At 43.2% G+C, this 27,972-nt stretch overlaps 3 protein-coding genes across 7 annotated transcripts; 1 reads left to right on the top strand and 2 right to left on the bottom strand.

The window, feature by feature from the left end:
* Positions 1-1,061: 1,061 nt before the first annotated feature.
* On the bottom strand, positions 1,062-4,972 carry EXOSC3 (exosome component 3). The gene is made up of 4 exons (XM_053388212.1): positions 4,696-4,972; positions 3,349-3,498; positions 2,423-2,574; positions 1,062-1,710 (listed from the first exon to the last, which is right to left on the bottom strand). Exons 1-4 carry the CDS (start codon positions 4,951-4,953, stop codon positions 1,509-1,511), a joined length of 762 nt encoding a protein of 253 aa, XP_053244187.1. The 5' UTR covers positions 4,954-4,972; the 3' UTR covers positions 1,062-1,508.
* A 1,178-nt stretch (positions 4,973-6,150) lies between these two features.
* LOC128413793 (DPY30 domain-containing protein 1-like) lies at positions 6,151-11,377 on the bottom strand. 4 transcript variants are annotated; one of them, XM_053388213.1, is made up of 6 exons: positions 11,172-11,377; positions 9,746-9,817; positions 9,459-9,624; positions 9,224-9,346; positions 8,932-9,039; positions 6,151-6,795 (listed from the first exon to the last, which is right to left on the bottom strand). In XM_053388213.1, the coding sequence occupies exons 3-6, from the start codon at positions 9,609-9,611 to the stop codon at positions 6,430-6,432; spliced, it is 750 nt and encodes a 249-aa protein (XP_053244188.1). In that variant the 5' UTR covers positions 9,612-9,624; positions 9,746-9,817; positions 11,172-11,377; the 3' UTR covers positions 6,151-6,429. The 4 variants fall into 4 exon arrangements, with proteins under 4 accessions (XP_053244188.1, XP_053244190.1, XP_053244189.1 ...); XM_053388215.1 differs by lacking the exon at positions 11,172-11,377 and adding an exon at positions 10,943-11,156; XM_053388214.1 differs by lacking the exon at positions 9,746-9,817.
* Positions 11,378-13,749: 2,372 nt separating this feature from the next.
* On the top strand, positions 13,750-18,600 carry LOC128413796 (DPY30 domain-containing protein 1-like). 2 transcript variants are annotated; one of them, XM_053388222.1, is made up of 6 exons: positions 13,750-13,897; positions 14,399-14,590; positions 15,202-15,324; positions 16,201-16,296; positions 16,993-17,109; positions 18,382-18,600. In XM_053388222.1, the coding sequence occupies exons 2-6, from the start codon at positions 14,444-14,446 to the stop codon at positions 18,433-18,435; spliced, it is 537 nt and encodes a 178-aa protein (XP_053244197.1). In that variant the 5' UTR covers positions 13,750-13,897; positions 14,399-14,443; the 3' UTR covers positions 18,436-18,600. The 2 variants fall into 2 exon arrangements, with proteins under 2 accessions (XP_053244197.1, XP_053244196.1); XM_053388221.1 differs by having other exon boundaries at positions 13,750-13,912.
* Positions 18,601-27,972: the final 9,372 nt, after the last annotated feature.

Raw genomic sequence — 27,972 nt, 5'->3', positions numbered from 1 at the left:
ACCTGAGAGGCGCCGGAACTGAGTTCCTGCGAGTTAAGGCTGAAAAAAAGCCCTGATCGTGTATCAATTACAACCTAGTACAGCACAGAAAAGCTGAAAATAGCACTGTAAAGGGGTGGAGACAGATTGGAAGAAATGGGGGGTGGGGAGAGCCATCACAAATGCTTGAGAATCCCTCTCCTCCAATGAAGTATTTTAAGTGAGACTCCAATTCCTCTAAAGGAAAAAGCACAGTGCTTTTCCTATGTGAACTGAAATTTAAAATGCGCAGACCCAGCCTTCTGATGCAGGACAATCCAGCAAAAAAGGCATCAGCAAGATTGTGCACTTCAGAAGGTAGTAATATATTTTTGTTTCAAGAGGAAGTTGAATAGTTCTTACAACACTATAAGAAACAATTATGGGAGCCAACTTCAACATCTGATAGCTGGCAGGCAATTTCATTGTATTCTTCTCCATGCATGCTAAATACATTCTTATTTACATAAGCCTACCCAAATGTTTATAAAGTTTTAATAAGTTTTAATTTGTTTTAGTCTAGTCTATTGTGGTTTGGACTTTCTATATGTTTTAAATTATGGTTGTATTTTTTTTTAGTGATAATCATATTGTTTTATCTTTTTTGTAAATGCTTTGAAGGCTTTTCCTGCAATCAAACAGCATATAAAAGGCATGTCCAACAGAAAGACTGTGATCTACTAGTAGATCATTGGCTACCCCAAAGAAGCTGAACTGCGGCTCCCCTAAAAAAAGCTCAACAATTTATCTCCTCCCTGAAAAAACCCCCAACATCTTTGACCTGAACCCCCCTAAAATGGGCCTTCCTCCTTTAAAAAAAGAAGCAAAAAAAGAAGAAGCAAAAGCTCAATAACTTCAACCTAAACCCCCCAAAAGGGGGTAGATCACTGCCAGCTTTTAACTCTGTGAGTAGATTGCAGTCTCTTGGGAGTTGGCCACCCCTAGTATATAAAATTTAATAAACACACACATTTCTCATGGAAAGTGCAACAAAATCAGTTCTTTCTGGAAACAAGCGACCAAGGCATAAGCCACTTCTTTCATTGATACAAACCTTTTTCTTTATTTTTCACAGCTTCATCAAGTAAAGCTGGCAAAAAGTAATTGCAAGTCTATGACCATTCACATGGGTGTAAAACCCCACTGAATTCACAACTTAATCAAGATGCAAGTCACTAAAAATACAATGAGAATAAAAATAACAGACCAAAGGGAGGCTCCCTTTGTTTTGCAAATACCAATGACTTAGTTATAAAAGTCTGAAGTATGCATACTTTTACAAAAAGTGCACTACAAGTCACAGTCTGCCACCAGGAATAACAAGCCGACATAATTTGTCACAAAACAAACTCAAGAGCAAAAAATGCAGAATAAAAAAAATAAAAGTATTTGAACTGTAACATTTATTGCCTTAAATATAAAAAATATTTAAAAATGCATTTCTGGGTCATCATTTCCACATAAGAATATCTATATAAAATTCCTTCCCATCAGCTGTCTAACAACTTGGAAACGGCTTGTTTCCTCTGTTCTGCAGTCATGTGTTCACAGGCTTCTAAGACATTTGCCACAATTAAAGTCTGTTGAATTGTTTTGGCTTTCACCCAAATTCTCCCATTCATTCCTAAAACCAGTTCAAATGGATAAAGTTGTCCCAAATCTTGGATTATTTCACACTCTGGAGCTAAGAGTCTGCAATCAAAATAAAATGTGAAGGGAAGAAAAGTCAATATATGGCTCTGGTAAACTGTTCATACTTCAAGATTAAGACCTCAATTCTTACAAAGCTACATTTTTTTCTTTAAGACCTACCCAAATCAGAGCAAGTGTTGGGATGGTTTTTTAAAAAAAGGATTTTGCTGAAAAAGTAACCTGCAATTTCACAGGCCCCTTCATTTTGGGACTTGGGAGATGCCCATTATCAGGTTATATCTCACTAAGATGAGGTGGTATAAAACATTTTCATGGGACTGTCACTCTTTAGATTGCTGGTCAAGAGGGCTAGGGGCAGAGTGAGAAACTGCATGACTGACTGATAAATTAACGTATTATTTGTGCAACAAAAACATGCCAGGGAGAAAAGTTCTTCCTTGGCTTTCTTCCCAAACATTTTAGTTTTGTATATGCAAAGAATCTTCAAGAAAAACATAACCTCTCACATCTAAAGCACTAAAGACCTGGAAGAGTACAGGACCAATACAGAAGTCTGTATTGATTAGTAGTCTTCAGTTATTACATCTTTTTTTTTTAGTTACATCAATTTTGGCATGCAATTAAAATGCCAAAGTGATATTAATCCTAGTTCACATATAACAGTTGCACTGCCAAGCATGTAATTTGCTTTTGCAATCTAAGCTAGAACTTCCAAGCTCAAAATACTTGATTAGAAATCTGTCACACTTACTTTCTTATTAGGCCTAATGACACCTTGAATAAGAAACCATCTTGTCCAATGATTCCCATTCCATTTGCTCGGCCACTGCTGTCAATACAGACCATCTCAGGTTCCATATCTTTATTGGCAACAATGAACTGTCCATAAATAAGGTCTCCCACCTAAGGAAAAAAAATACATAAATAGATGAAATGGTTCTGAATGTGTAACTCTTATGAAAGGTATCGTGTTCAACTTTTATACATTTATATCCAGTTAGCTTCGCCACACAAGAATGTTTCTATATTCATCTGAAATGTGGGAGGGTATGTTACATTATAAATGAAGTTTTTTTTTAAAGAAATCATTTTACCAGGGATGTAGTTGCTTGCTGTTCTCATTAAACAGGGCAACAAAAGTCTGTGAGATGTAGTATTGGCACGTCGGTCAACTGACATAAAATATTGTCTAACAACAAACGACATCCGAGCTTAAGTGTCAATAGTCCAGCGGTAAAAGGAAGATGCAACATCAGACTCTTAACTGTCCAACACTGATTTTAAAAGGAACCCAAACAGGCAAAGCCTCTTCCTACTATTCTTGGTTATCTAAGCATGACAATGAGTAATTTGCTACCACATGCATATTCCAAAGATCAGGAGCTCTTGTCATAAATTGACAGATGGAGGAGCAACATGCAAAGGAATTTAAACTCTTTGCTCATGGTGTACGTGATCTCCTTCAACATGTTCACACAAGAGATGTACTGATAAAACACTGTGACTAAAGGAGAGGTATTGACTCAATATTACCATTGTGAATAATTAGCACAAGCTTAACAACATAATCCTGTCTGTTGCAGTAAATCACACTGAACTCAACGAGGCTCTCACGAAATTGTGTATAGAATGTAGCTTTAGGGAATCAATGCTGTCAGTCATGTTCAGACTCCTCACCTGCACGTTTGGCCTGTTTCTTTTGGTTGCGCCTTCAAATGCCAAGTAGGATAGAGAAGCTTGCTCACTTCCCCCAACATCCACTTTGAATATGTCCCCAGCTTTGGTGGTCACTATGCCAATCACATGGTCTCCCTTGACTGGAACATACTAGTCATGAAAAGAATTTGGGAGCAAGGGAGGAAAGTAATTTTAAATATGCAGATTGCTTTAGCCTTTAAAACAAGCAAGAATGTCAATATTACACAGTATGCTCCTCAAACACAATCCATCATCACAATCCACTTAGCGTAGCAGCAGAATGACCAAGAATGGGCAATGTGGACACACTGTTCTCTGCAGGAGCCCGTATGTTTGTGCTAAACTATGGTTTACCTTGGTGCAGCATGTGATCCAAACCATTCTGCCCACATATACACATACAAAATTTGGGCATAAGACTTTACAGTGTTGTCATAAGGTATATGGAGATGAAGTATAGGGTATTCTTAAAAGGTTCATACTACACTTCATCCAATTTCACTCTGCATCTTGAGAGAGTACAGTGAATCGCTAAAATCGTGTTTATTATACATAGTGACTAACATCATGAGTAAATAAAAACACAGCAAAATGCTTGGTTTCCCACTCTCTTGGGCTGCTCTGACATGAATCAAAGGACACTGTAGCCAAAGTGGGTTCATACAGAAAACCGCTTCCAGAAAGTGCTTAATATCTGTTCTAGCTGAAAAGGGGTTCAAAGAAGTTATGCTCCAAGTTGTGGGGTATCAAGATTATACAGATCTCCTCCCTGAGGTGTTACTGGATGAGGTTAACATTTTTAATATAAAAAAAACAGTGCTGTGCAAAACAACAGCACCTTTTTTGGGTAAACCGCTTTGACTGTTATTGCAGTTTTACAATTCTTATGAAACAAATAACGTGGTTGTTATGAAACCAGTCCTCCTCCCCACCTTCCTTAATAATTGGGAATGTATTTATTTGGCATACCGTCCTTCACCCGTAGATCTCAGGGCGGTTCAAGACATTAATGACTGTCTGGAATCCTGTTTGCAGTGCGACTGGATGAGGCAGTTTTTAATTAAATTTTTCAAAACCTAAAAATTCCAGTACTATACAAAACATCTTTTCTTTTCTTTTGTAACCCACTCTGTTGTTGTTGCTTAAAAAAGGAGAACCATTCTACAAAATAAATAAATGAAAACGTGGCCAGAAAAAGCTCGCCTCCCTGCCTCCTCCCTGTGAAATAACGGCGCGGAATCCCCGACGGGGCGCCCGCCAACCGCCACCCTGCCACGCATGCGCTGTTTCCCAGTCCGCCACTTCCGTCGTCCCGCCCCGCCTTACCCGCCTCTGCTGAGAGTCCACCCAATAGGTTCCCCCGGAGCCACTTCCGCCGCCGCGGTAGCGCAGCAGCCCGCACTTGGCGACAAGCAGCCCGTCCCCACCGCGCCTCAGCCCGGGCCCGCAAACCAGTCGCCCTTTCTGAGGGCCTCCGGTAGCCAAGCACAGCCTCTCGCTGTCCGCCTCGGCGTGGCCCGGCAGGAACAAGGCGTCCCCCGGCAGCACCACCTGCCCTACAAGCTCTTCAGCCGAGCGCGCCATGACGCCACAAAACAGCCCGCTTGCTCCTGCTTTTCCTGCGCATGCGGGAACAAGGGCCTTCTCGCGCATGCGCAGGCGATTCCCTCCGCCGTCTCTCTCTGCCCTTCATCCTTTGCCAGGATCGCCGATGGACTCCTGCCACTATAGAGCTAGAATGGGTCAGAGAGGCACTCGCTTCCTGGCATCCTTTCCCACGGGATCATCGAATTTTAGACTTGGAAGGGATCCCAGCGGTCATCCAGTCGAACCCCCTGCAATGCAGGAATCTCAACTAAAGCATTCATGGCAGGTGGCCACCCGGTCGTCTCAGAATTATAGAGTTGGAAGGGACCCCGAAGGTCATCTACAGAATTGAGCTACTGTTTCTCCTTTGTTGATTAGGAAGGGACCCCCCAGGGTCATCTAGTCCAACCCCGTTGCAATGCAGGAATTTCAACGGAAGCATCAAGGGCACACGGTCGTTTTGCAGTGTAGGAAGAGTGAGAGTGCCATGTGACTGAATGCATGCATGCATGCATGCAAAAGAAGCAAAACTGGGGGGGTGGTATTTGTGTGGGGGATGTCTCTTAGGCACAACACTTGCTGATTTGCTATCAGGCCCCATTCAAGGTGTTGCTGTTAGCATGCAAAGCCCTTAACAACTTGGGATCAGTTTAGCTGTGAGTTCGTCGTACGCTCACTCAACCGCTTCAGTTTGCGAAACTGGCGCTGCTACAAGTGGTGCCATATAATACCTGTTCTGCACTGGTAAGAAATCCATCTTCTAATATGGCAGCACCTATGCTATGGAACTCACTGCCTATTGACACCAGGCAGGCACTTTCACTGTACCCTTTTGGGCACCTACTAAAAACGTTTCGTTTAGACAAGCATCCCCTGTATGTAAAATATTGATGTGTGTTTTAATCTAGTTTTAATTTATCACTGATCTTGTCTCAGATATTTTAATTACCTCTGTAAATATTCCTTTCTAGCTTCAACTTTCTAATTTAAAAGCGAATGAGATAAAAGACCACAATGATTCGTCTCCTGGTTTCCAAAGCTATGGCAACACCATCTGGTAGTTAGTGGAGACACAAAGATATATGACAACCGCCACTGAGTTTTCAAGAAGCACAGTACAGTAGCTGAGTTAAGTCTATCATGCACATCTCAAGAGTAATAAAGTCTTGAAAAAGTGTCATCAAAACTGACAAATCTAGACCTGAAATTTATTTGCATGACCTTTTCCCTAATATGAAAATGTCAAAGTTTAAAGGACTCTTGCGGTTTAGTTCTACTGAAATCAACAACTGTAGTAGAAACACCTTGATCATCCACCCCAGAAGACTGCAAGTTAGAGAAAGGGAAGAATCTAAACCAACTCAGAAGCTGCTGCTTTCATTTTTTGGTCACAGTCCTATGCACATCTTGTGAGAAAGTCCTGCTGAACTCAGTGGGACTTAATTCTGAGTAAACATGGTTAGGATTGCACTGTTACTCCAAATTCAGCTCTTGACTGGATTTGGATTCCTCATCTGGAGTGGCTTCTTCATCTTCCGTGTCATCTTCTGTTTCTGTATCATGTTCATTCTGATTTACTTCATCATGTTCCAACCGGCTTTCACCTCCGTCATCCATCATCTCCTGCGGAATCCGATTAAAATCTTCATCCATGGTTATCTCTGTCAAGCCTGCCTGGAGAGTTGTGCTGGTATTCTCTTCCCCAGGTGTCTCACCCAATTCAGCCTTTACAACACTGATGTAACCTTGATCCAATTTGTCTTCTAAGGTTTCTTTCTTTGACTCAGCAGTAGTTTCATGTTTTTCTGGAATCCTCACATCCTTCTCTTCTGTTCTCTTCTGTTAATACAAATCAACATCATATACATGAGCACAGGGACATACAACACCATGAAAATTCTCCTTTTGAAATCAGTTATAATAATTTATCATTTATACCCCGCCCATCTGGCTGGGTTTCCCTAGCCACTCTGGGGGACTTCCAAGAAAATATTAAAAATACAATTTATTATTTTGTAACAAAAATATTTAATAAATAATAAAATGTTCATAATAACTCAACTTCAGCCAAGGTAGTCTTTGGCCATAAGGATCTTCATTGAGTCCTCAAGCCAGCGTGGCATATGCTGGACTGTTTGGGCAAGGAAGAATGCCTTCCCAGAGAGGCAGTACTTTTTTACAACCCAATAAAGAATACTCTCTTATAAATAAAGTAAGAAAACAAAGTTCTTATCTAGTGAACCTTCTGTTCTTATGAATACAGGCATTCCACCCACCCACTGACTCAAATGTTCACTTCCTCTCTCCTTATATTGGTGGTTCTCCCGCTGATGATTGATTTCACACTTATAGTTTCCATTTGTTTTTGTTTTTCCTGTTTCAGGGTGATCCAACAGTGTTGTTGCATTTCTGCATATGTTGCAGATGTTTCCATTTTTAAGTTAAGTTGGAGATTGATAGGTAGCTACTCCCACTTTACAGGAAGTGGCCTTTCAACCTTGCCTTTCCAACCCCCAGGGTTGGACCTTACCCAAAATGGAACAGCCTATCTGCAAAAACAAAAGTACACTAGATGAGAGCTTTGGTTATTTTTCCCTCCTGAACTGTACCTCTTCAGACTGCAGTTAGCAAGACTGCATGTTTGAATGTCTCTAATAAAATTACCCTCCTGGCATGTCAAACACTACAACATTGGGGAGAATATGTGCAGGGTGCTTGGTATATACAGTGGTAAACTCTCCTTTAGGGAAGCAACATCATGAGGTCACAGTGGCTTTTTTTCTCTCCTTCAGGGAGGCAACATCATCATGAGGTCACAGTGGCTTTTTTCTCTCCTTCAGGGAGGCAGCATCATCATGAGGTCACAGTGGCCAGCCTCCCTCCTTCCAGGAGGCAACATCATCATCAGGTCACAATGGCTAGCCTCTCTCCTTTAAGGAGGAAACATCATCATGAGGTCACAGTGGCTTTTTTTCTCTCCTTCAGGGAGGCAACATCATCATGAGGTCACAGTGGCTTTTTTCTCTCCTTCAGGGAGGCAGCATCATCATGAGGTCACAGTGGCCAGCCTCCCTCCTTCCAGGAGGCAACATCATCATGAGGTCACAGTGGCCAGCCTCCCTCCTTCCAGGAGGCAACATCATCATCAGGTCACAATGGCTAGCCTCTCTCCTTTAAGGAGGAAACATCATCATGAGGTCACAGTGGCTTTTTTCTCTCCTTCAGGAAGACAGCATCATCATGAGGTCACAGCATGTTTTTTTCTCCTTCAGCGAGGCAGCATCAGCATGAGGTCACAGGGTGAAGGAGAGAGGCGAGTGGAGCATAGTCTGGAGAGGAGACTTTAATTTCAAGACCTACATCTCTCCTCATCCAAAACTAATGTTATTCTTCATTATGATATTTTAAACTATTAGGATATTGACGCACCAATTAATTCCCTCTCTCTTCCAATTTATTTTATTCATCTGATTTCATGCATTGACCACAGCTTTAGATTTTAGACTCACACAATATGCTCAGATTCTTCCCTTTGACCCAAGGTTCCCAGATGGAAGTGAAAAATGTCCATAAAAAAATAATGGAGAAATTGATGATTTCATTAGAGCTATAACTGGCAAGCCACACACACCTGACTCCAAGCAATAGAAATAAGACAAAGGAGCTCCTGTCTTAAGTGTTCACCGAGAATCCAGAATTTCATTCCCCAGCAATTAGTTACTCTGTTTTCTTATCTCGGTTCCCACATTTTTGGAAGGTCATAGTTCGTGGAAGATCATAGAGCAGTTATTTTATTTAAAAAGAAAGGTTTTTCATTTACACACTTTTATACTTCTGCATACCTGGGTATATAGAAACTACTCCCTTATTTTTTGGTGGCCTCATTTTACTCTTAGACTGAAAAACTCAACCACCCAATTTCATTATTAAAAGGCAATTCTGAGACAATAAACCCACATACGTGTTGTTACTCACTTCATTTATATGATTTTTGTCAGTTTCTTCAATACTCTGCAGAATTGGTACTCCATCCTTCCCAGATAACTCCGCAATTGTCTTCTTGGATTGCTGCTCTTTAATGATCTTTATATTAAAAAAATGTGATTTAGCTAACTAAAACAAATGACTGATGGTGTCTCAGCCACTCATCATTTAAAACCCAATAGCCATTCACTACAATGGTATTACTGGCTTATTTTGGGCCCTCTGCTGTCATTACAGATCATTTCACCTATTCATATGGTAAACTTAGAAAAGGGTTTCAGACCTGCTCCTGTTTTTCAAATTTCTTGGCAACCAGGAGCTCTTCTGCTTTTAGCTTTTGTATCCTCTTCGCTTCTGCAAGGGCTTCTTCATGCTCACGTTCCAGCTCGGCCCTCTCTACCCTCCTCTAAAAAAAGCACAAAGTATTGGGGAAATGCACAAAGGATTAATGGAAACCCTGTCTGCTTGATGCTAACTTTTTTCAGTGTTTTCTTTTGAATTAAGAAGAGATGCATTACCTTTTCTTCTTCATTTAATCTGTTCTTGTAGTTGTAAATAAAGTGTGCCAGGAAATCGATTGGGTCCGCAGGCCGACGATCCGCTGCTTCCGCAAGTCCCTCAGCCAAACATCTTCCTATGCGTTCCTTCAGGTATTTGACATCCATCCCCATCTTCTGCCAAGCTCTGCATGGATATGGTACATTGGGAGAACTCTTGCCAGATCACATCCCTTCCTTCCAAGTTAATAAAATCAATGTTCCGGAAATAATCCCCAAGATCCTGCACTCTAATCACGTTTCTTTACCTTCTGCCTTTGCCAACGTCCTCCCTGCACTTTCTTACATCTCAGCTGTATTTTCAAAGCATACTTTGCTTTCTGCAGCGAATGAAAACATTTTTATTATTTATTAAAATTGTAATATATATATGGGTATAGATAGTTATCAGGGACACGGGTGGCGCTGTGGGTTAAACCACAGAGCCTAGGACTTGCCGATCAGAAGGTCGGCGGTTCGAATCCCCGCGACGGGGTGAACTCCCGTTGCTCAGTCCCTGCTTCTGCCAACCTAGCAGTTCGAAAGCACATCAAAGTGCAAGTAGATAAATAGGTACCGCTCCGGCGGGAAGGTAAACGGCGTTTCTGTGCGCTGCTCTGGTTCGCCAGAAGCAGCTTAGTCATGCTGGCCACATGACCTGGAAGCTGTACGCCGCTCCCTCGGCCAATAAAGTGAGATGAGCGCCGCAACCCCAGAGTCGGCCACGACTGGACCTAATGGTCAGGGGTCCCTTTACCTTTATAGATAGTTACTGGAGCTAAACCAGTTGGATCATTTACATACACCATTAGGGAAAAGCAACTGCCCTGCCGATGCACCTCTGCATGCACAGGAGGGATGCCAGAAGGGGCCTCCCACAAATCCAATGGGAGATAAATACAGTGGTACCTCGGGTTAAGTACTTAATTCGTTCTGGAGGTCCGTTCTTAACCTGAAACTGTTTTTAACCTGAGGTACCACTTTAGCTAATGGGGCCTCCTGCTGCCGCTGCACCGCCAGAACACAATTTCTGTTCTCATCCTGAAGCAAAGTTCTTAACCCGAGGTACTATTTCTGGATTAGTGGAGTCTGTAACCTGAAGCGTCTGTGACCCGAGGTACCACTGTATATGCAAAGGGAGCAGGAAAAAGAGAAAAGACCAGTTACTTAATATTTGCATAGCACAATGATCACATCATCTTGGCGATCCTGACAGCCCTTCACAGGAACTATGGCTACACTCATTTGGTGGCGCATGCAACTCAGGGCTGTGGGTTCGAGCCCCACCTTCGGCAAAAGATTCCTGCATTGCAGGGGGGTGGATTAGATGACCTTCGGGGCCCCTTCCAATTCCATGATTGAGTCTGTGATTCTATTAACACCCCTGATCATTCCTTTTCCAAAGACTCGGTAAGAAACAGCGATTGCTAGCCCCAAAGATTGGGGCGCGCCAAACAAAGCCTTACCTTTTACGGGACCAAAGTGAGCAAAAGTTTTAAAACTTTGCAAGGAAGCCTTTTGCAACCCAGCCAATTAAATAAACCCTTTATATTAAAAGTCTACTTAAAAATTAATTCAGAAAAAAAGAAAAAAAATGTGTCCCAGGTACAGAATTTTTTAATTTTTTAGGTAGCTTTATAAATGACATTTATACTACTACCCCCTCCAAAGTAAATAAATAAATCTGCACCGTACCACTAGCCAGCCAAGCGCCCCCTGCGAATCCGCTTAAGTTTCGCCGGACTGCGCTCTGCCTTATGGGGCCCGATCGCGGGGGTTCGGGTTCTCCGTCGCCTAGCAACCGGGACGCCTTACTCGGCACAGCCCTGCCCACGAGGCGGCGCAGTACGTCCACAAGCGTCTCGGCTGCGCGCGCACGTGCTGCTGCCGCCGCCTCATTGGCTTAATCGCCGCACGCCTACTGTTTCCGTCTCCCGGCATCACAAGAGATAGGAAAGGGAGGTTAAAAAGAAGAGAAGCCCGGCTGCTGTCGTCTTCAGAGTCCCGTTACGTCTCCCTGCCTGCAGCAGAGAGATAGGAAAGGAGAGAGAGAGAGAATCTCTTGCTGTTCTTATCGGGATATCCTGTTTTGTGCATTATTACCGTGGAAACAGAAAAGCACATTAGCTGGTTGTACATGAGAGGGACATAGGAGGAGATAGCAGAGCCCAATTCTCCAGGACTGGAAGGCGCTGCTGTGCAAGAAGAGTTCGAGCTTGAACCCAACTGCGCAGCACGATTTTTGAAATGGTTAATTTTTTAATAACATTTTTGGTTCTTGAAAGTATTTACGACCCGCTCTTCATTCAAAAGTGCCAGGGTGGAAATGTACACAGTGTAAATTTGACATTTTATATATATATATATATATATATATATATATAAACACAGCCAAAAACTTAAAACAAAATATAGACTTCAGTGACAAATAAAACCAGCACCCGCAGCAGAAATTCAAATGCACAATACATCTTACCCATTCCCAGATGCCTGGGTTGTAAGCCAGAAGGCATTGTCTGTGTACTATTTCAGTCTATAGCTTTTACGTATTAGAATCAGAATTGTAGAGTCAGAAGGGACCCTGAGGATCATCTAGTCCAACCCCCTGCTATGCAGTAATATGCAGCTATGCCATTCAAGGATCGAACCTGCAACCTCAGCGTTATCAGCACTAACCAGCTGAGTTACACATTGAGAACCTGAATTGAAAAGTAACTAACAGATAATTCAGGGCTTTTTTCTGGGGGGGCGTAGGGGGACACATACGCCTAAACAGTTTGTGAATCTAAGTTTGGCTTCATTGATGGGCAGTATTCCAATATGAGTAGGAAAATGAGAGTACCCTTAAACATTTTTTTAGGGGAAAAATCACTGACTAAATACAATGTGCAATTACCCTGAACTGAGCTCCAGTGTATCCAATTAGGGCTTACTCCATGGTATGTTAAACTTGCAACTTAAGGCAGCAGCCTTATGTGCATACACTTGTAAACAGCATTGGATAAAGTTGTGTTTATCGCTCAGTAACCATGCACAGGATTGGGCTGTAACGTTTGAGGCCCGGGACATTTAATGCAAAATAGTGATTAAAAGCATTTGGCCCAGCTCCACTTGAGAGTAATCACTATTCTAGGATTTCTAAAGAAGAGTGCAGTACAAAAGCCTGCACAAACTTGCATGAGAAAGAAATGTGGTGGTAGAACACTCCTCACAGATTGCTGTGGAAGTCCACCAGCTATTTCTGAACATCTGTATTTGTGAACACTTGGTGTGCCCAACAGAAGTTGTATCACTTCTGTATGTGTCCCCTTCCTTCTTTGGTGTTGTTGCATGTCACTCCAATCTTCGAGCAGTGCAAGATAACAGGTGTTCCCCCGGGGTTCATGTTTCCTTTTGGAATGAAGCACAGCAGAGACTATGGTGTCTTTATGATATATGGGTTTTTCACACTGAGCCTACAATCCCAGCCTCATCACCCTTTTTTCTCCCATAACTGCAGCCTTGGACTCAAACAGACATCAAACAGTGCTCTCTGACACTTTCTCCACCTTGCTGCCTTACTTCTAGGTCCTATCACTGCTCTGAAACTTTCTACTCTAAACCCTGACTTTATCTGTTGAGAGAAGGACCCCTACCCACCTGCTGTCTTGCACCAAACCCCTTAATCCCCCTTAATGGCTTGTCACACAGGCTATCACCCTCACTAGGAGGCTAGCTTGGCTATTCCATGAATTGGAAGCCTTGATTAAATTCTAGCACTTGGATCCAGGGATTAGAGGGGTCTGGCACCCAGTTTAACAGCCTAAACAGTGTGTATGATTCCTACCTTTTTGTTGCAGCTGCTAATTGGCTAAGGGAACCACCTAGCTGTATAAACTGGAAGCTGAAATTAGCATTAATTTTTTGATAGATGCTTGTATAAGGTGGGTCAAAACAAGTACCTGTCATTTCTTGTTCCAAGTGGAATACTGATGTGTTTACCTTAGTGGAAAGGAAAGGAATAAAAGGGTTTTTTAACCTGTCTTTCAAAGGTGGAGGTTTGTTTTTAAAAGCATTCCTTTTCTGAATACAGTAATGTTCAAGCTTATAAATTACCCACATTAATACAGATATCCAAATATAAAGTAATGCAGTGTAAACATTTCAACTTCATATATTCCTTTTTCCAATTGATAACAATAAAAAACACAAAGAAATACTATCTATCCAAGAAGGAAGGAGATACAGAATCTTCAGGGAGATAGCAGCATAGGGCTAGAACACTGGTCCGTTGCTAGGATACCAAACAGCAGCATCCAGACTTAACTGTTTCCATCTTTGGATACACACAGAGCTTATTCTTCTAGACAAGAGTGAAGAAAATACCAGTAAGGGTTTGGTCACCCTTGCATCAGGAACAAAGTTCTCCTCTTCATATGAGTGTGAGTTGTCTTTTAGTAAGTACTCTTTCCATGTTCTTAAGTAGTAGATATCAAATGGCAGTTTAGTACCTACTTAGTTTGAATAGGCTCTGGAATCTGCATTGAGCTAATTCAACTGAAGGTCAGTTTACACATCAATGTGGTTGGATTACCTACCATGGGCCTGATCCATCCCAAAGTCTGGCTTCTGTTCTGTTCTGTGGCTCCTGTCCATTATCACGAGGCTTATGCAGAAGGATTTCAGGGGTGGATAGCACTAACCTGAAGCAAACTCTTAGGAATTGCATCCTTTAAGTTCTACAGAGCAAGCCTTTAATCATAGATTTCCACCCAGGTCAAAGCTAGCTATTAATTTATTGGTTTCTTTAAATATCTTGGCAACTTTTTAAACTGGTAAAGGTTGTCAAAGCAGCTTACATTTCTGTTTGTTAAATTACTGTAATGTACATCTATTATTCAAAATGTTTTCCTCCTCCTCCCACTGCTTGCCACCATTTTTAGATCCAAAAGGACTAATTGCCGTCACAGATACTTGGAGAACTGAAAATGGAGACTGCATATCTCAAAAAATGCCTAGGCAGATGCTTGGCAGAGGGCCTTGCCGAGGTGGCAGAACGTTGGCCAGCAGACCCAATCCTGTACTTGGCATGGTGGATTTATAAATATCGAAAAAATATGGATGATGCACTTCACGTGAGTCCTCTGCTTCTACACTTAATATTGTCAGGCTCTTCAAATATTAGATGCTAATGCTGGTTATTATATTAGGGGAACAGTCTTGTGTGTGTTAAGTGAAAACACAAGTATTGGCTTTGCATCATTTGATCCTTGCTGAATGGCCAGTTGATAATCCTAGAGCCATGAATGAGATAACACATACTTTCAGGGTAGGAGCTAAAATTACTTCGTTCTCATTCCCTGTCCTGGCATTCCTGTTATTAAATTAAAGGTGTTCACTACTGCCATTGTTAATAACGCTTGAGCAGAGCTTTACACCACAGAGATGTCAATGCCCCTTTCTGCAGCTAGAGAGAGTCCTAAACAAGCAAAATTTTCAATTTCTTAAATTTTAATTTATTAATATTATTATTATGCTAGGAACTGCATTCCTGCTTGCTCTGCTTGCATATTTGTCAGCAGACAAGATATTACTGTAAAGTCCAGATACTTTTGCTTAGCAATAGATCTGAGCCTCTCATTTTCTGTCGCCTGAACTTTTTGCTGCTCAGAGATGTGAAACTCCGTATCTCCTTTTCTGTTTTCTCTTATGCTGCCTTTTTTAAAAAAAACCCAATCATTTCCAGAGGAAACTGGAAAGGGAAGATCTGGAGCGAGAGCGTGAGGAGGCCAAAAGAGAACTGGAAATGATCGAAAGAATGAAGGAAGAAGAACTTTTGTTTCAGCAGAAGCTTGAAGAAGAGCGGCAGGTAGGGTAGAGCAACCAAACAAACAGAGAAACAGTCAAAAAGCCCAAGCTGCGTGTGAGTGCTTCCAGAAGGGGGCATTATTATAAAGATCTGATTCCCCCCCCCCCCCACATTCCTGAGGACCAGGGGGTAACCGGATCCTTCCATTGCATGAACAGAAGAGCATTGTGCCTGCAACAAGGGATTCTTTTGAATGTTCTGAGGTCATACATTGATAATTTTTGAGAGTTCATATCTCAGAGATGAATTAAAAGACACCAGCAGGGTTTGTAATGTTTGGGCAGAAATGTACTTTTGCACTAGCCAATGCAATTTCATTTAATACACCTGTATAAGTCTGCTGAGAAGTAAATTTGGCTGAGTTCGGTAGGCTTTACTTCGCAGTACCTGTGTATAGGATTGCAGCCTTTGTGTGCACCATGTGTGGATGGGCGGATATTTTTCCTTTGGCTGATCTCTAATCTCAACCCACAATTCATAAAGCAAAGCCAACTGGTCCTTTTTAAATGATATAAACTATTTATTCATACATAGGTGTGGGGAACTACATATTCATACATAGGTGTGGGGGGAACCCTTGATTAAACATGGAACAAAGGCATAAGATTTTAAATTTTTCTGTGACCATAAAGCAAGGAAGTGCAAAATTATATGATTTCTACTTTCATTGAGCAATCTAAACTGAACACCAGAGAAGTTGGCTCAATTTGCACACAATGCTAAGTTGGCTGGTGGGTCTCATTTTTTTTTAATGCCACCCCCCCACCTTCCATGCAAAAACTCCCTGCAAATCAAGAAGAAAGAAAGAAAAAGACTAGCACATCAAGGGAGAAATTCCTTTTCACCAACTTGCACTTTTGCATGATATGGCTGCAGGCACAAATGGAACGAGAACGGGAAGAACAAGAGAGATTAGAGAGAGAAAGAGAAGAAGAGCTTCTATTGGAGCAGAAACTACAAGCAGAGTTGGAGGTAGGATAAAATGTCATTGATGATCATTTCTATTTTGCATGCCAACACTCATCAAATAGCCGTCTCCCAAATTATGTTCCAGCAGCTTTGAATGGCTTGTTTCTCCTGTGATCTGGGTTCCCCCCCCCAAGTGTTCTTGCCTCCTGCATTTGAAGTTTGGTGAGCATCTAGGTTAGGAGAGCCAAGCAAACCATGGTCAAGGATGAGTTTGCACATAAAGCCAAGCCATAGTTGTTTTCCCATCCTTTAAAACAGGACATGTGCAATAAGAATAAGGGCTGATAGCTGCTGGGCAGTGGAGCAGGGGGAAGTTACATGTCACCAATTTATTTAAATTATTCCCGAAGAAGACATTTTTAGGCTTTCGTTGAAAAACAAGCAACCATCTAATCAGTCAGAATTGGCCTCTGCTGACTTTGGTGGCTCCTTGTCTTAGTCACATTGCTCAGAGATTAGAGGGAGAAATTAAGTGGGTCTCAAGTGCTGCTGTGTGTCTCAAACAGGTCCCATTGGTTTCAATGAAATTTTTGTGCACAGGAGATACTACCCATTCAGCTCAATGGTCTGGGAAAGGAGCTGGGGAATGGCTTGCGCCTTGGTTTTCGTGTGCTTACATATTTATGGCTTCATTCAGCTGAATACATTGTAAAATCGCTTGGATTCGCCGTGGTATTGAAAATGGAATTTGCATTGTAGGCAAAGGCAGCTGCTGAGAAAGAGACACCGTCGAAAACCTTAGCTGAGCTGACCGACAAATATGGGGCTCCTCATCTGAGCAGAGTTGACGAGATAGATGAAATTGAACAATCTGACGTAAGTACGGCCAGATTCCTCTAAGGAGGCTACTAGCAGGACACGAAGGCAGGAGCCCTTTCCTGTTGCTCCTCTCCAGCAACTGGTTTGCATTGATATTTTACCTCTGAATATAGAAATCCCTTGGCGTTGTTGGTTTCATATGACCAACAGTCTTATTATCCTCTGTGAATTTTCCTAATCCCCTTTTACAGCTACTTAAGTAGTGACCACCATCTCCATATCCTCTGGAAGGAAGTTCTCATTTCCAGTGCATGATTCCATTGAGACCGTGAGCTACTGGTGTGACACTCATGCCAGGGTTTCTGGAATACTAGAGTGTGGGCAGAAAGCAAGGAGAGTGGTGCTGCTCACCTCTGCTCCTCTTCTGGGGCAGTGATTTTCAAGCATTTTGCCTCCGGAGGACCAATACTTGCACATGGTCTGGGTGAGTGGAGGGAGGAGATAACCTCAGTCTCATCCCTCCTGAAGTGGCAAAATGCAAGGATCCAGTAATGAGAGAATACTCTCTGGTGCCCGGGTTATTATAGGGCCAAACTAGATATGATGGCAGAAAATCTGCCACAAACACAACAAAAAAGCAAGGGGCGTTATCTGGCTTTAATAATAAAGGGAGTGGTTGAATAAAGAGTATAGAGAGCTCTCCCCCTATCTGATGCTTACCTCCCTGAAATATACTCAGAGTCCTGCAGTGATTTCATGCTCTTTATTGCAGTTTGTAAAACAGTGATTGAATTGCCCCCCAAACCTCAGGCTTTTATATACATTATTTACGCAATGAGTCCCATCTGATTGGCTGATTCTGCTTCCTTCCTGGAGCCTGATTGGTCTTTTCCTGCAGGCCAATCAGTTGTTGCAGTCTCTGATCCTACCAGCCTAATAGGGTGATTAACTTCCTCCTGGAGCCTGATTGGTCTTCTCCTGCAAGCCAATCAGTTGTTGTATTCTAGGATCCTACCTGCCTATTGTTCTAGGATCCAAACTTAGTACATAACATTCCCTGCAACGATCTCTCTAGGCAACTTTTCCCCAGTTGAACTCATTTCTGATATTAGAATAATGGAATCATAGAACTGGGAGGGACCCCAGGTGTCATCTGATAAATTCTAAGAAACACCCCCCTGAAATATTTGGGTTGAGTTTTTGTTCACTGAGTAGTCTGACAGCCATTTAAACACTTTTTTTTTTTGCTTTTTTCACAGATCATTTTAAAAGTTCCAGCAAGTGATAACTTTCTCTCTTTCTCCTCCTCTCTATTTTCTTGACTTCTAGCATGCACTGACTACAGTAGCTGAGACAGAGGAAGGAGATGAGTCTCCTGTTTGAGAGATATCTTTCTCACCTGCAGCTGTTTATTCCAGAAACTTCAAGGGCTGCTACAAGTGTGGATGGCTGGTATCTGTTTTAGGGCTACTGATACAATGAATTAATGCAGCTAAAGAGCAAACTCCCACCACCAAGATATAAAATAAAAGCAAGTTGTATAAGGTAGTCCCTATTTACTTACTGGATGAGGTGGTGCCTTCATGTACAATATAACCCAATCACTAGTTGGGAATAAACAGAACTAAGAGCCCAACAGCAAGACCTGGTTCAAGTTAGGATGGTCCTCTCTGTTGTATTGGCAGTGAGCTTGTGCCCAAGGTTGCCATGTCAGAGACTTCCAAACACTGCCTCTCTGGGGAAGACCAGAGAGAGCAGAAGCAGAGTGGATTCTAATGGGTCAGGAGTCATGACTGGCACTGACAGAATCTACATCCCGCATCCCCAAACTCGGCCCTCCAAATGCTTTTGGGACTACATTTCCCGTCATCCCTGACCACTGGTCCTGTTAGCTAGGGATGATGGGAGTTGTAGTCCCAAAACATCTGGAGGGCTGAGTTTGGGGATGCCTGAATTCCACATGGTCACTCATGGGTGGAATAAGACAGGTTTGTAGGTGGAATCAATAACAACAAACGTTGACTAGAGACACTCTGAAATTCATCTCTTAACACAGGCATCAGCATAAAGCCATGTTTTTATCATATTTTGTGCCATTTGGACCCCAACATTTCAGGTGTGCACCTGGAGAATTTGCATTCCCTAATGGGACTCCAGTTGGCTTCCTTTGCTGTGAAATTCTGAAATAAAACAAGACACATGTACACAGAAGACATCAAAAACAGAAGAGTTGCCCCTTTTATATTAGTAACAAAATAGGTGGAGTATGGTTTTTATTTTTATTTTAGGATTATATGATTATATTGGGATGAAGTGGTGTTGCTGTTTGAAAAATATGTCCAGATATGTGGATTTCTCCCTCTCCCTCCCCCTCAAATGGTTCTTGCAGGTTTATTTAGCTAAACCTGAGACCCCTTACGCAGACCCTGAAAGAATGCGTTGATAGTAATACGCTCCTCACAGCTGTTGCCATCCTACTAGTAAGGATGAAAACAGATATGAGGCCCAAAATAAGGTCAAACTGAATTAAGCAGTGTAACTAGATGGGCTCCTCTCAAAGCTGGAATTCTCTGTGTGCGTATCCACACACTAAATGGAAGTTACACATAAACTTGCTCTTTATTAAGAGCCTGCATTGCAGAAGCATATGTGTATCGAGCAAACCTTAGCCAATGCAGTTGTGACTTTCTTTCCCATGTGTTGAACACTTAGGATTTTATTTGCACCGCAGTTAAATAATAGGCTGCTTTTCCTACCTTGGGCAAGTGGCTGCCATCAACGCAGAGTGGGGTAGTAAGGTTAGCCCTTTGCCCAGCTCACATCCATATAATTGGATGCTACATGTAATACCAGGCATGGGGAATTTACCAGGTTTCATGTTATGGGCATGTGAATATTGAGCTTTATAAACCTACACGTAAGTTAGACATTCTGTCCGACCCATGGAGGTGAGGTGAACCTAGGGAGTGAGGCAGGCATGTCCCAAAGCAAAACAGGCAGACAGGAATCGGCTGCCCCTTAGTGCCACGATTCTACTCACTTTGCAGACATGTGCAAAGAGCTACAGTACAACCACAATGAAGCAAATGGCCTGAGAATATCCAAATGCAGTTGGCTAACCAAATACTGCATCAACACAGATTATGTTTATTTGTATGTCATATTTCCATTATAGTAAAGGTAAAGGGACCCCTGACCATTAGGCCCAGTTGTGACCGACTTTGGGGTTGCGGCGCTCATCTCGCTTTATTGGGCGAGGGAGCCAGCCTACAGCTTCCGGGTCATGTGACCAGCATGACTAAGCTGCTTCTGGTGAACCAGAGCAGCGCACGGAAACGCCGTTTACCATCCCGCCGGAGTGGTACCTATTCATCTACTTGCACTTTGACGTGCTTTCGAACTGCTAGGTTGGCAGGAGCAGGGACCGAGCAACGGGCGCTCACCCCGTCGCGGGGATTCGAACCGCCGACCTTCTGATCGGCAAGTCCTAGGCTATGTGGTTTAACCCACAGCGCCACCCGGGTCCATTATATTATGCCCCAAATAGCTCACATATTCATAATCATCATACCAGTGAGTGCAACAAAAATCTATTCATAAAACATTGCGCGGAGCAATACAAGCTAACCTAATCAAACAGCTGTAGATGTAGAACAAGTACTTCCTAGTTTATCTGTGCAAGGAAACGATGAACCAAATGTGTTTTTCGGGATCGGTGCCATTTTGAATTAAACTTCCTAATATGTCAATACAGTGGTACCTCGGGTTAAGTAATTAATTCGATCCGGACGTCTGTTCTTAACCTGAAACTGTTCTTAACCTGAAGCACCACTTTAGCTAATGGGGCCTCCTCCTGCTGCTGCTGCTGCGCCGCCGGAGCACGATTTCTGTTCTCATCCTGAAGCAAAGTTCTTAACCCGAGGTACTATTTCTGGGTTAGCGGAGTCTGTAACCTGAAGCGTATGTAACCTGAAGCGTCTGTAACCTGAGGTACCACTGTATAGAGAAATCTGGATAACGTAGACGGAAAAAAGACCTCGTTGCTACAGCTACACAATGGCTCCAATTGTGTATTTTTCATGTTTGATGGAGAGTCCGGAGTTACCAACTTTTGACTTCAAAAAATTTGGGCCTGGGGCAGAACAGGCAAAGGCAGGACAGAACCTGATGGGGCAGAGCCAATGCACAGCTGAGTCTGGAAAGTCGGGGTGCAGGCACGATGGGTTCTGGTGCATTGTACAATCATAGAATTGTAGCGTTGGAAGAGACCACAAGCGCCGTCTCATCCAACCCTCTACAATGCAGGAATATTGTTACCCAATGTGGGGATTGAACCCATGACCCTGTAGTTAAGAGTCTCATGCTCTACTGACTGAGCGGAACCCAGCATAATTAGGTAAGCCATGGACCAGAGTCAGGCACGGTTGTTGCAGAATCCCAGTTTACTAATTTTCCAGACTTCTCCTGTTCCAGTTAGCTGGCCCAGAACCCTTAATGGCTGGCCCAGAAAAGTGTGGGCTTGCTGGCAACCCTACACACGCATACCCAGGGACTAATGATTCACTGAGGCTCCAAGGTTTGTTTCCACCACATCTTTCCCTATGGACCTTGCCTTTTGAAACGCTTCACAGAAGCTGTGGGCAACATCCTGTAGAAATGCAGTGACCCGTCGCTTCTTGTAAGGCGTGATGCAAATTTCCAGGTGAGCAATAGTAGATTACAAGGTGTCACTTAACAACTATTTTGGAGTACTAGTTAAAGGAAGCCTGTTACCTGCTGTCAGAAAAAATGAAGAAATGCACCAGTATTATTGCGCTTCCTGAGATTTGCCCAAGGCCGTATGATGTATCGGTGACGTGAATATGGCAGGGACTTGAATGTGGGTTTCCTGTGCTGGGCAACCAACACTTGACAACTGGCTCATAATGATCTAAGAGCCATTGTGAGTTCATCACACAACTTCAGGGAACAGGCTGGTTCATACACTGTGTCTGTAGGGTGTCCATGCACCAATGTATAGAAATAATGCTAGAGGTTTGCATGCACTTGCCCACTGCTGCTAAAAAGTTTACTGCAAGCCACACTGGTCATATGATCCATCCACCTTGTTTTGATGATGGACAAAAAGCTAGGGTGGATATGTGCATCTCACAGGCATTTAAGCTCATAAACTTCAATTCACATTCAATATTTTGTAGCAGGTTCGAATCCCCGCGACGGGGTGAGCTCCTGTTGCTTGGTGCCTGCTCCTGCCCACCTAGCAGTTCCGAAGCATGTCAAAGTGCAAGTAGATAAAATAGGTACCGCTCCAGCAAGAAGGTAAACAGCGTTTCTGTGCACTGCTCTGGTTCGCCAGAAGCGGCTTAGTCATGCTGGCCACATGACCCAGAAGCTGTACGCCGGCTCCCTCGGCCAATAAAGCGAGATGAGCGCCGCAACCCCAGAGTCGGCCACGACTGGACCTAATGGTCAGGGGTCCCTTTACCTTTACCTTTAAAGTTCATTGACTCACATGCCTCAGCAACCATATATAGGTATATATTAGACACTGGATTTGTGCATGACCTGGGAAGCTGTTTGTACGCTCCCATGATAATCTTATCCAATTGTGGGAAAAGATTTTGCTTTCTTCTCAGATAAAATGCACTTCTTCAGTCCTTCACTAGGCAATGTGTTTGTGGTTAAATGCAAGAGGCTTGATTGATAATAGGATCTGCAGGGGAAGAAACCGCAGGATGAAAGTGAGAGGAGTCAAGTAGCAAACGCAGACCCAGATCACAGAAATAAATCACATTCTGTGACATCAAACAACTCCAGTTCCCTGCAGCTGTGTCTCAGATGAGTTTCTGGGTGTGTGGGAAGAAACCGGCCAATCGTTCCTTTGTGCTTTCACCCCACCTCCCAAACAGGCTCTTGAACACTGGCTATTGGCTGCATTGCAGCACACCTCTTGGTTCATTATTATCTCAAACAATGTTGTTTTTGCTATTTGTACATGAATCAGAAGGAGAGACAGACGCAAAAATGGGGTGGGAAGTGGGCGGATTTATTTATTTAGCTGATAACTGTAAACTTGTGAAGAAACCAGCACTGGTGACCGGTTATGAGCATAGTGTGCTTTGCAGAGCGTTCATTTGTAACAGCAAACATGGAAGTTAAATGGAAGGAATTCAATTAAATTTAACAGCACTTGGAAGTGAGTACTGATGCAGTTGGTGAAACTTGCTTTGTTAACTCTCCTTATTTTGGAATATTGGAATACTGAAACATTTGGAATATTGGACACCTCCCCTTCCCAGGCCAAATATTTAATAGGGCCCAGAACTCATCGTGGTGGGAAAGGGATACCCAAGAGAAGGAAGGAGGCTTCTTCTTCCTGCACCCCCATATCTCCCACATTTCTTGCAAAGGGGCAAAGCAATAGCATGTATCCTAACTTTTGCTCTTCCTCCCTCTCCCCTGTCTTTTAAGAGATACAGGTGGTATGGTTTGGGGAAGGAACATCTTCTGCCATCTGTGTAGAAGTGGAGGTTGGCACAGCCGGAGCTTTATTAGATCTCCAGCCCCAACAAAGTCAATCACAGGGGCTTGCATGAGGTTTAGTGGGCGAAAGCCCTGGTAGGACACACTCTTCCCCTGAGCCCAGCTCAGCCACAGCCCCCTATGATCACTTTGGGAATGAGTGTGAGCTGGACCTCCACTTTGCTGACTCCACAGTTTGCGGCTTCACTCATCCACACACAGGTGGGTTGCACTGACAGATACAAATACAGCATTTGCCCAAATGTACTAGAGATAGGCTTTAAAAAAATAAAGCTCTCCCTGGAGATGCTGATGTCATGGACTGGTTGGACACAGAGGAATAGTGGGAGGAACCAGCTGGGGAACCCCCAAGGGAAGACTGTTCAGAGCCTGGGGAGTGCTGGTGGGATGACGATCAGAGGGACAAGACAAAAAAGACTTGGAGAAGGAGGTGTCAGAAGCTGAAGATGTAACAGGGCTTAGTGAGTGGGGAGAGTTGTGACAGAGGAAAGTCCAGAATCAGAGGCAGAAGCTGAAGCAGGTGGGTGGGAGGAGAGAGGCCAAGAGGCAGAGATGAGTCAGGTTGGTGAAGATCATGGGTATCTCTTTCTCTTGCTGTGACAAGCTCCAACCCTCCCTGGTCTCCCAGAACCAGAAGAGGCACAAAAGCATTGAAGGAGATATTGACGATGAACAGATGCAGTCTCTGTGTTATGTACTGAGTTGAATAGGATCCAAACTGCAGCAGTCTGATTGGTCCTAGAACAATAGGATCCAAAAGGCAGCAGTCTGATTGGTCCTAGAACAATAGGATTCAGAATGCAGCAGTCTGATTGGTCCTAGAACAATGCAGCAGTATGATTGGTTGGCAGGAACCACCCAATCATGCTCCAGATAGAAGTGAATCCACAACCTGATTGGCTTACAGTAGAATTCCGGAATTAGCCAATCATGTGCAGCCCATTGTGTAAATAATGTATATAAAGCAGATACTTTGAGGGGACTTCCATTCATTCCTCCTCACCACTATGAGCTGAATAAAGAGCATGAAATCACTTTGCGACTCTGAGTATATTTCACTCTGGTTGCTTGGGAAAAGCCCTGATGAGAAGGGGACTTAGATGGCTGTGAGGAGGCAGGGACTATCAGTTTCAGCAACTGATTTCCATGGAGTAAGACCACCAGGAATGAGCTGTTCTGCTCATTAGGCCAGACACTCAGCCAAGTCTGTGGATATTGTGTTTTTGCTAATAAAGCGTTAACTCCAACTTTGAACAGTATGATTGCTAACCAGCATGCTCTGTGACAGCGGAGAATTGAACCAAGGACCTTCTGTATTCAAAGCAGAGAACCCACCAATGAGCTATGGTGGTTCCCAATACAGCAGGGCAAAGTAATACCATTATGTCACCTCTTCAAAGTCTTCCATTTTACCTCTGTCACTGCTGCTGATCTTCATGCCCTGAACTTTTTCTTTTTAAGTTGCATCATACAATTGGACAAAAGTTGCTCATTTTGTTCTCTGTTTACGGTCCCTCACTTTTCAGTATCTGCCCATATCCTCGGCACTTTCACTCAGTTCAGTGAGCAGCAGAACTGGCACACCCATTCCGCCTATGTTGATTTACGTTATGTGTCACCTGGTTTTCAAGGTAACTGAACGAGGATCAAAATAAAAGATACAGTGAGGGAGAGGCACTTGGGATATGGCTTTCCAAAAGGCTTGCAAAAAAGCATGTTGCGGGGAAACCAATGCAACCTTATCTGTAGAAGAAATAATTCAAATCAGCTTCATAATAAAACATCAGTATCAAAATGTCAGAGCAGTGAATCAACAATCCCATTATCAGCAAGAATAAGGGGAAATACGCTCTGGCCCATGTGGCAGCAGAAAAACAGGAGTGTGTGCACACTTAAAAGTATTTCAGAGGAGGGCAAGGCTGTTCAGGTCTTAGTAGGAACAGAGTGAAACACCTGGCAGCCTGGATGGCAAGCAGCAAATTACCAAATTCCCTCACAGACAACCTGGGGTGGGTGGGTGTGCTGTATACCTGTGGCAGGTGGGGCCTGGAGCAAAAGTGAGTGGAGCAACATTACTGAGCACATAGGTTTCCACACACAACCACACCTCACATTTCTGTATCCTCCATCCATCCAGGCAGGCAAGAGCCAGACAAACACACCTGAGAGCACAGATCAGGGCCTTTGAGGGTTGTGGCCTGAGGACAGGGAATGCAGACTGGGAAGGGCATACCCTCCAATGTTTCTCCAATGAAAATAGGGATGCCCTATTCAGTAATAATAATAATGCCCCACCCACTTCTAATATATATTAAAACATAATTAAACATTAAAAAACCTCCCTATACAGGGCTCAGTTCAGATTTCTTCTAAAGGCTTAAGGGTTACATAACTCCATACCCTCCAACGTTGCTCTGATGAAAATAGGGACGTCCTAAGGAAAAGCTGGAAATTCTGGGATCAAGTCAGAAACCGGGATGGCTTCTGTACATCTGGGACTATCCTTGGAAAATAGGGACACTTGGAGGATCTGGAAGGTGTGTGTCCTTTGGCTCTGGGGCCAAACACCTCGGGCTTCCAGGCATGTGCTGGGATCAGAGAGCAGTGTTTTGCTTTAATGTTTGCACAGTCACTGTTGAGTTCAATGCCCCTACATTCAATTCCAAGGACTCCCTGTCAGCAAGTGACATGGTCAATAATAGCAATATTATCAATATAAAAGCAACAGCGAACATCTGCCAGATGTAGGATCCTTCCTTGTTTTTACTTCATTTGCACACCAGTCCCTTTAAAGTTCATCTTGTCCAGAACAAGTTGCACAGGTCATTTGAGCAAAGTAAATGTCTAAAGTCCCTCAACTCCCGTAAACTGTTTTGATCTGTTTGACAAACGGCTTTCTCCTTCTTCTAATGTTTTAAATTTCTGGCTTTGTTACCAGTTGGTGGAATTGCTTCAAAAGAAAGTTGGAACAAGTTGGATCCTTTGAAGTAGCTACAAAATAAATCTATTTGGGTAGTGGGCAGAGGGTTGTAGTCATACTCTGTTAGGAAAAATTGCATACAAAGATGTGTACCGTATATCAGGAGAAAGTCACACTAAGATGCTTCTCAGGTGTGTTACTGCAATTCTGCTGCTGTTAATGGCCCATATGGATATGCAGCTCTGTATGATAGCATCATAAGCTGCTCTCTTATACATCCGAAAGAGCATAGTTGGATACATGGTATCTCTGGAGGTCCTTCATGGGCTTGGGGTTCCTCCAGCGCTTAACAAGCATTCATCCTGATTTGCTTGCAAAAAGCTGACACAGGAGGTTAGACTTTGTTTTTTTATTGCACATTTGTTCCAATATGTTGATGGGGAGGTTGATTGCAGCGTATTTGCTGCAACAGAGCGCTTTAATGCAAATCTAAATTTCGCGTAGGTACCTGAATCCCTCCCGCAGAATTCTGACAATCTGGAGGTGGCCTTAGATAAGTGTCCATAGTCAGAACAGCATCCTCCATGCTATCTTACTTGGTAACGTTTCAACGGAAGTTGCAGGGTCAGCTTTTTGCATGGTCATTCAATGGACACCTGGTGCTTTTGTAATACAGGTCTGTTTACAAGTTGAGCACAGAGGAATAGGCTAGAAACCAGGCACATTGCTAATCATTAAACAGGATGAGCATGCATTAACCAAACCCTCCCAGTGTAGCTGCTTTTTGCCAGCTGTGAAGTCTTCAAGCTCTTTCAGGACAACCAAGCTGTCCTTAACCTAATCAGACCCAAGCAGATGGAATATGTGAAATAAATGGCAGCCACCAGCCATCAGTACTCATTAAGCTAAGGTTACCAGACGTCTCTGTTTCCCGGGGACAGTCCCCAGATTTACAAATCAGCCCCTGACAAAATCCATTCATTCCGGCTGAATTCATTGAAAAAAATCTGGTAACCTTACATTAAGCAAGCATGGTCTAGCCATCAATGTTAATTACCGGTACCCATCTTCAGAGGGCTCTCGTTTGATAGCCACCATTTCCAACAAGCGGCATTTAGAGGGACCCATCCAAACTACAGGTGGATCAACAGCAAAACAGAGTCCCCTGTACACATCTCCACCCAACCAACCAGCATGTGGTCACTGCAGATTCTGGAAAGGTGGAGAGTAGATCCAGAAATGCTGGGTTATTCAAACAGGTTTTCAGGGTAAAATCAGAATACAAGGCGTTCAAGTATAGATTTATAGATGACAGAATACTGAAAATCTGGATTTTGTGAATCTATGTAGATGGGCCCTTAGTTAGGCCCACCAATCTTGTTATCCCCCAACGATTCCCTGACAGGTTTGGTCTGACTGCATTCCAGAGCAGTCCAAGGCTTGACCCGCAAAGATTT

Source organism: Podarcis raffonei, chromosome 5 (assembly GCF_027172205.1).
Source record: "Podarcis raffonei isolate rPodRaf1 chromosome 5, rPodRaf1.pri, whole genome shotgun sequence".
NCBI lineage: Eukaryota > Metazoa > Chordata > Lepidosauria > Squamata > Lacertidae > Podarcis > Podarcis raffonei.
This window is presented reverse-complemented; position numbering and strand designations above follow the sequence as displayed.

Bases quoted from the DNA above. Each gene is read 5' to 3' on its own strand.
- EXOSC3 (XM_053388212.1), bottom strand. From the start codon at position 4,953: ATGGCGCGCTCGGCTGAAGAGCTTGTAGGGCAGGTGGTGCTGCCGGGG. The intron at 3,499-4,695 runs GTAAGGCGGGGC...TTTCATGACTAG, and splicing joins TGGACTCTCAGCAGAGGCGG to TATGTTCCAGTCAAGGGAGA. The intron at 1,711-2,422 runs GTAAGTGTGACA...TTTTGATTGCAG, and splicing joins TCATTAGGCCTAATAAGAAA to ACTCTTAGCTCCAGAGTGTG.
- LOC128413793 (XM_053388213.1), bottom strand. From the start codon at position 9,611: ATGGGGATGGATGTCAAATACCTGAAGGAACGCATAGGAAGATGTTTG. The intron at 9,347-9,458 runs GTAATGCATCTC...TGCTTTTTTTAG, and splicing joins GATTAAATGAAGAAGAAAAG to AGGAGGGTAGAGAGGGCCGA. The intron at 9,040-9,223 runs GTCTGAAACCCT...TTTAATATAAAG, and splicing joins AATTTGAAAAACAGGAGCAG to ATCATTAAAGAGCAGCAATC.
- LOC128413796 (XM_053388222.1), top strand. From the start codon at position 14,444: ATGGAGACTGCATATCTCAAAAAATGCCTAGGCAGATGCTTGGCAGAG. The intron at 15,325-16,200 runs GTAGGGTAGAGC...ATATGGCTGCAG, and splicing joins AGCTTGAAGAAGAGCGGCAG to GCACAAATGGAACGAGAACG. The intron at 17,110-18,381 runs GTAAGTACGGCC...CTTGACTTCTAG, and splicing joins ATGAAATTGAACAATCTGAC to CATGCACTGACTACAGTAGC.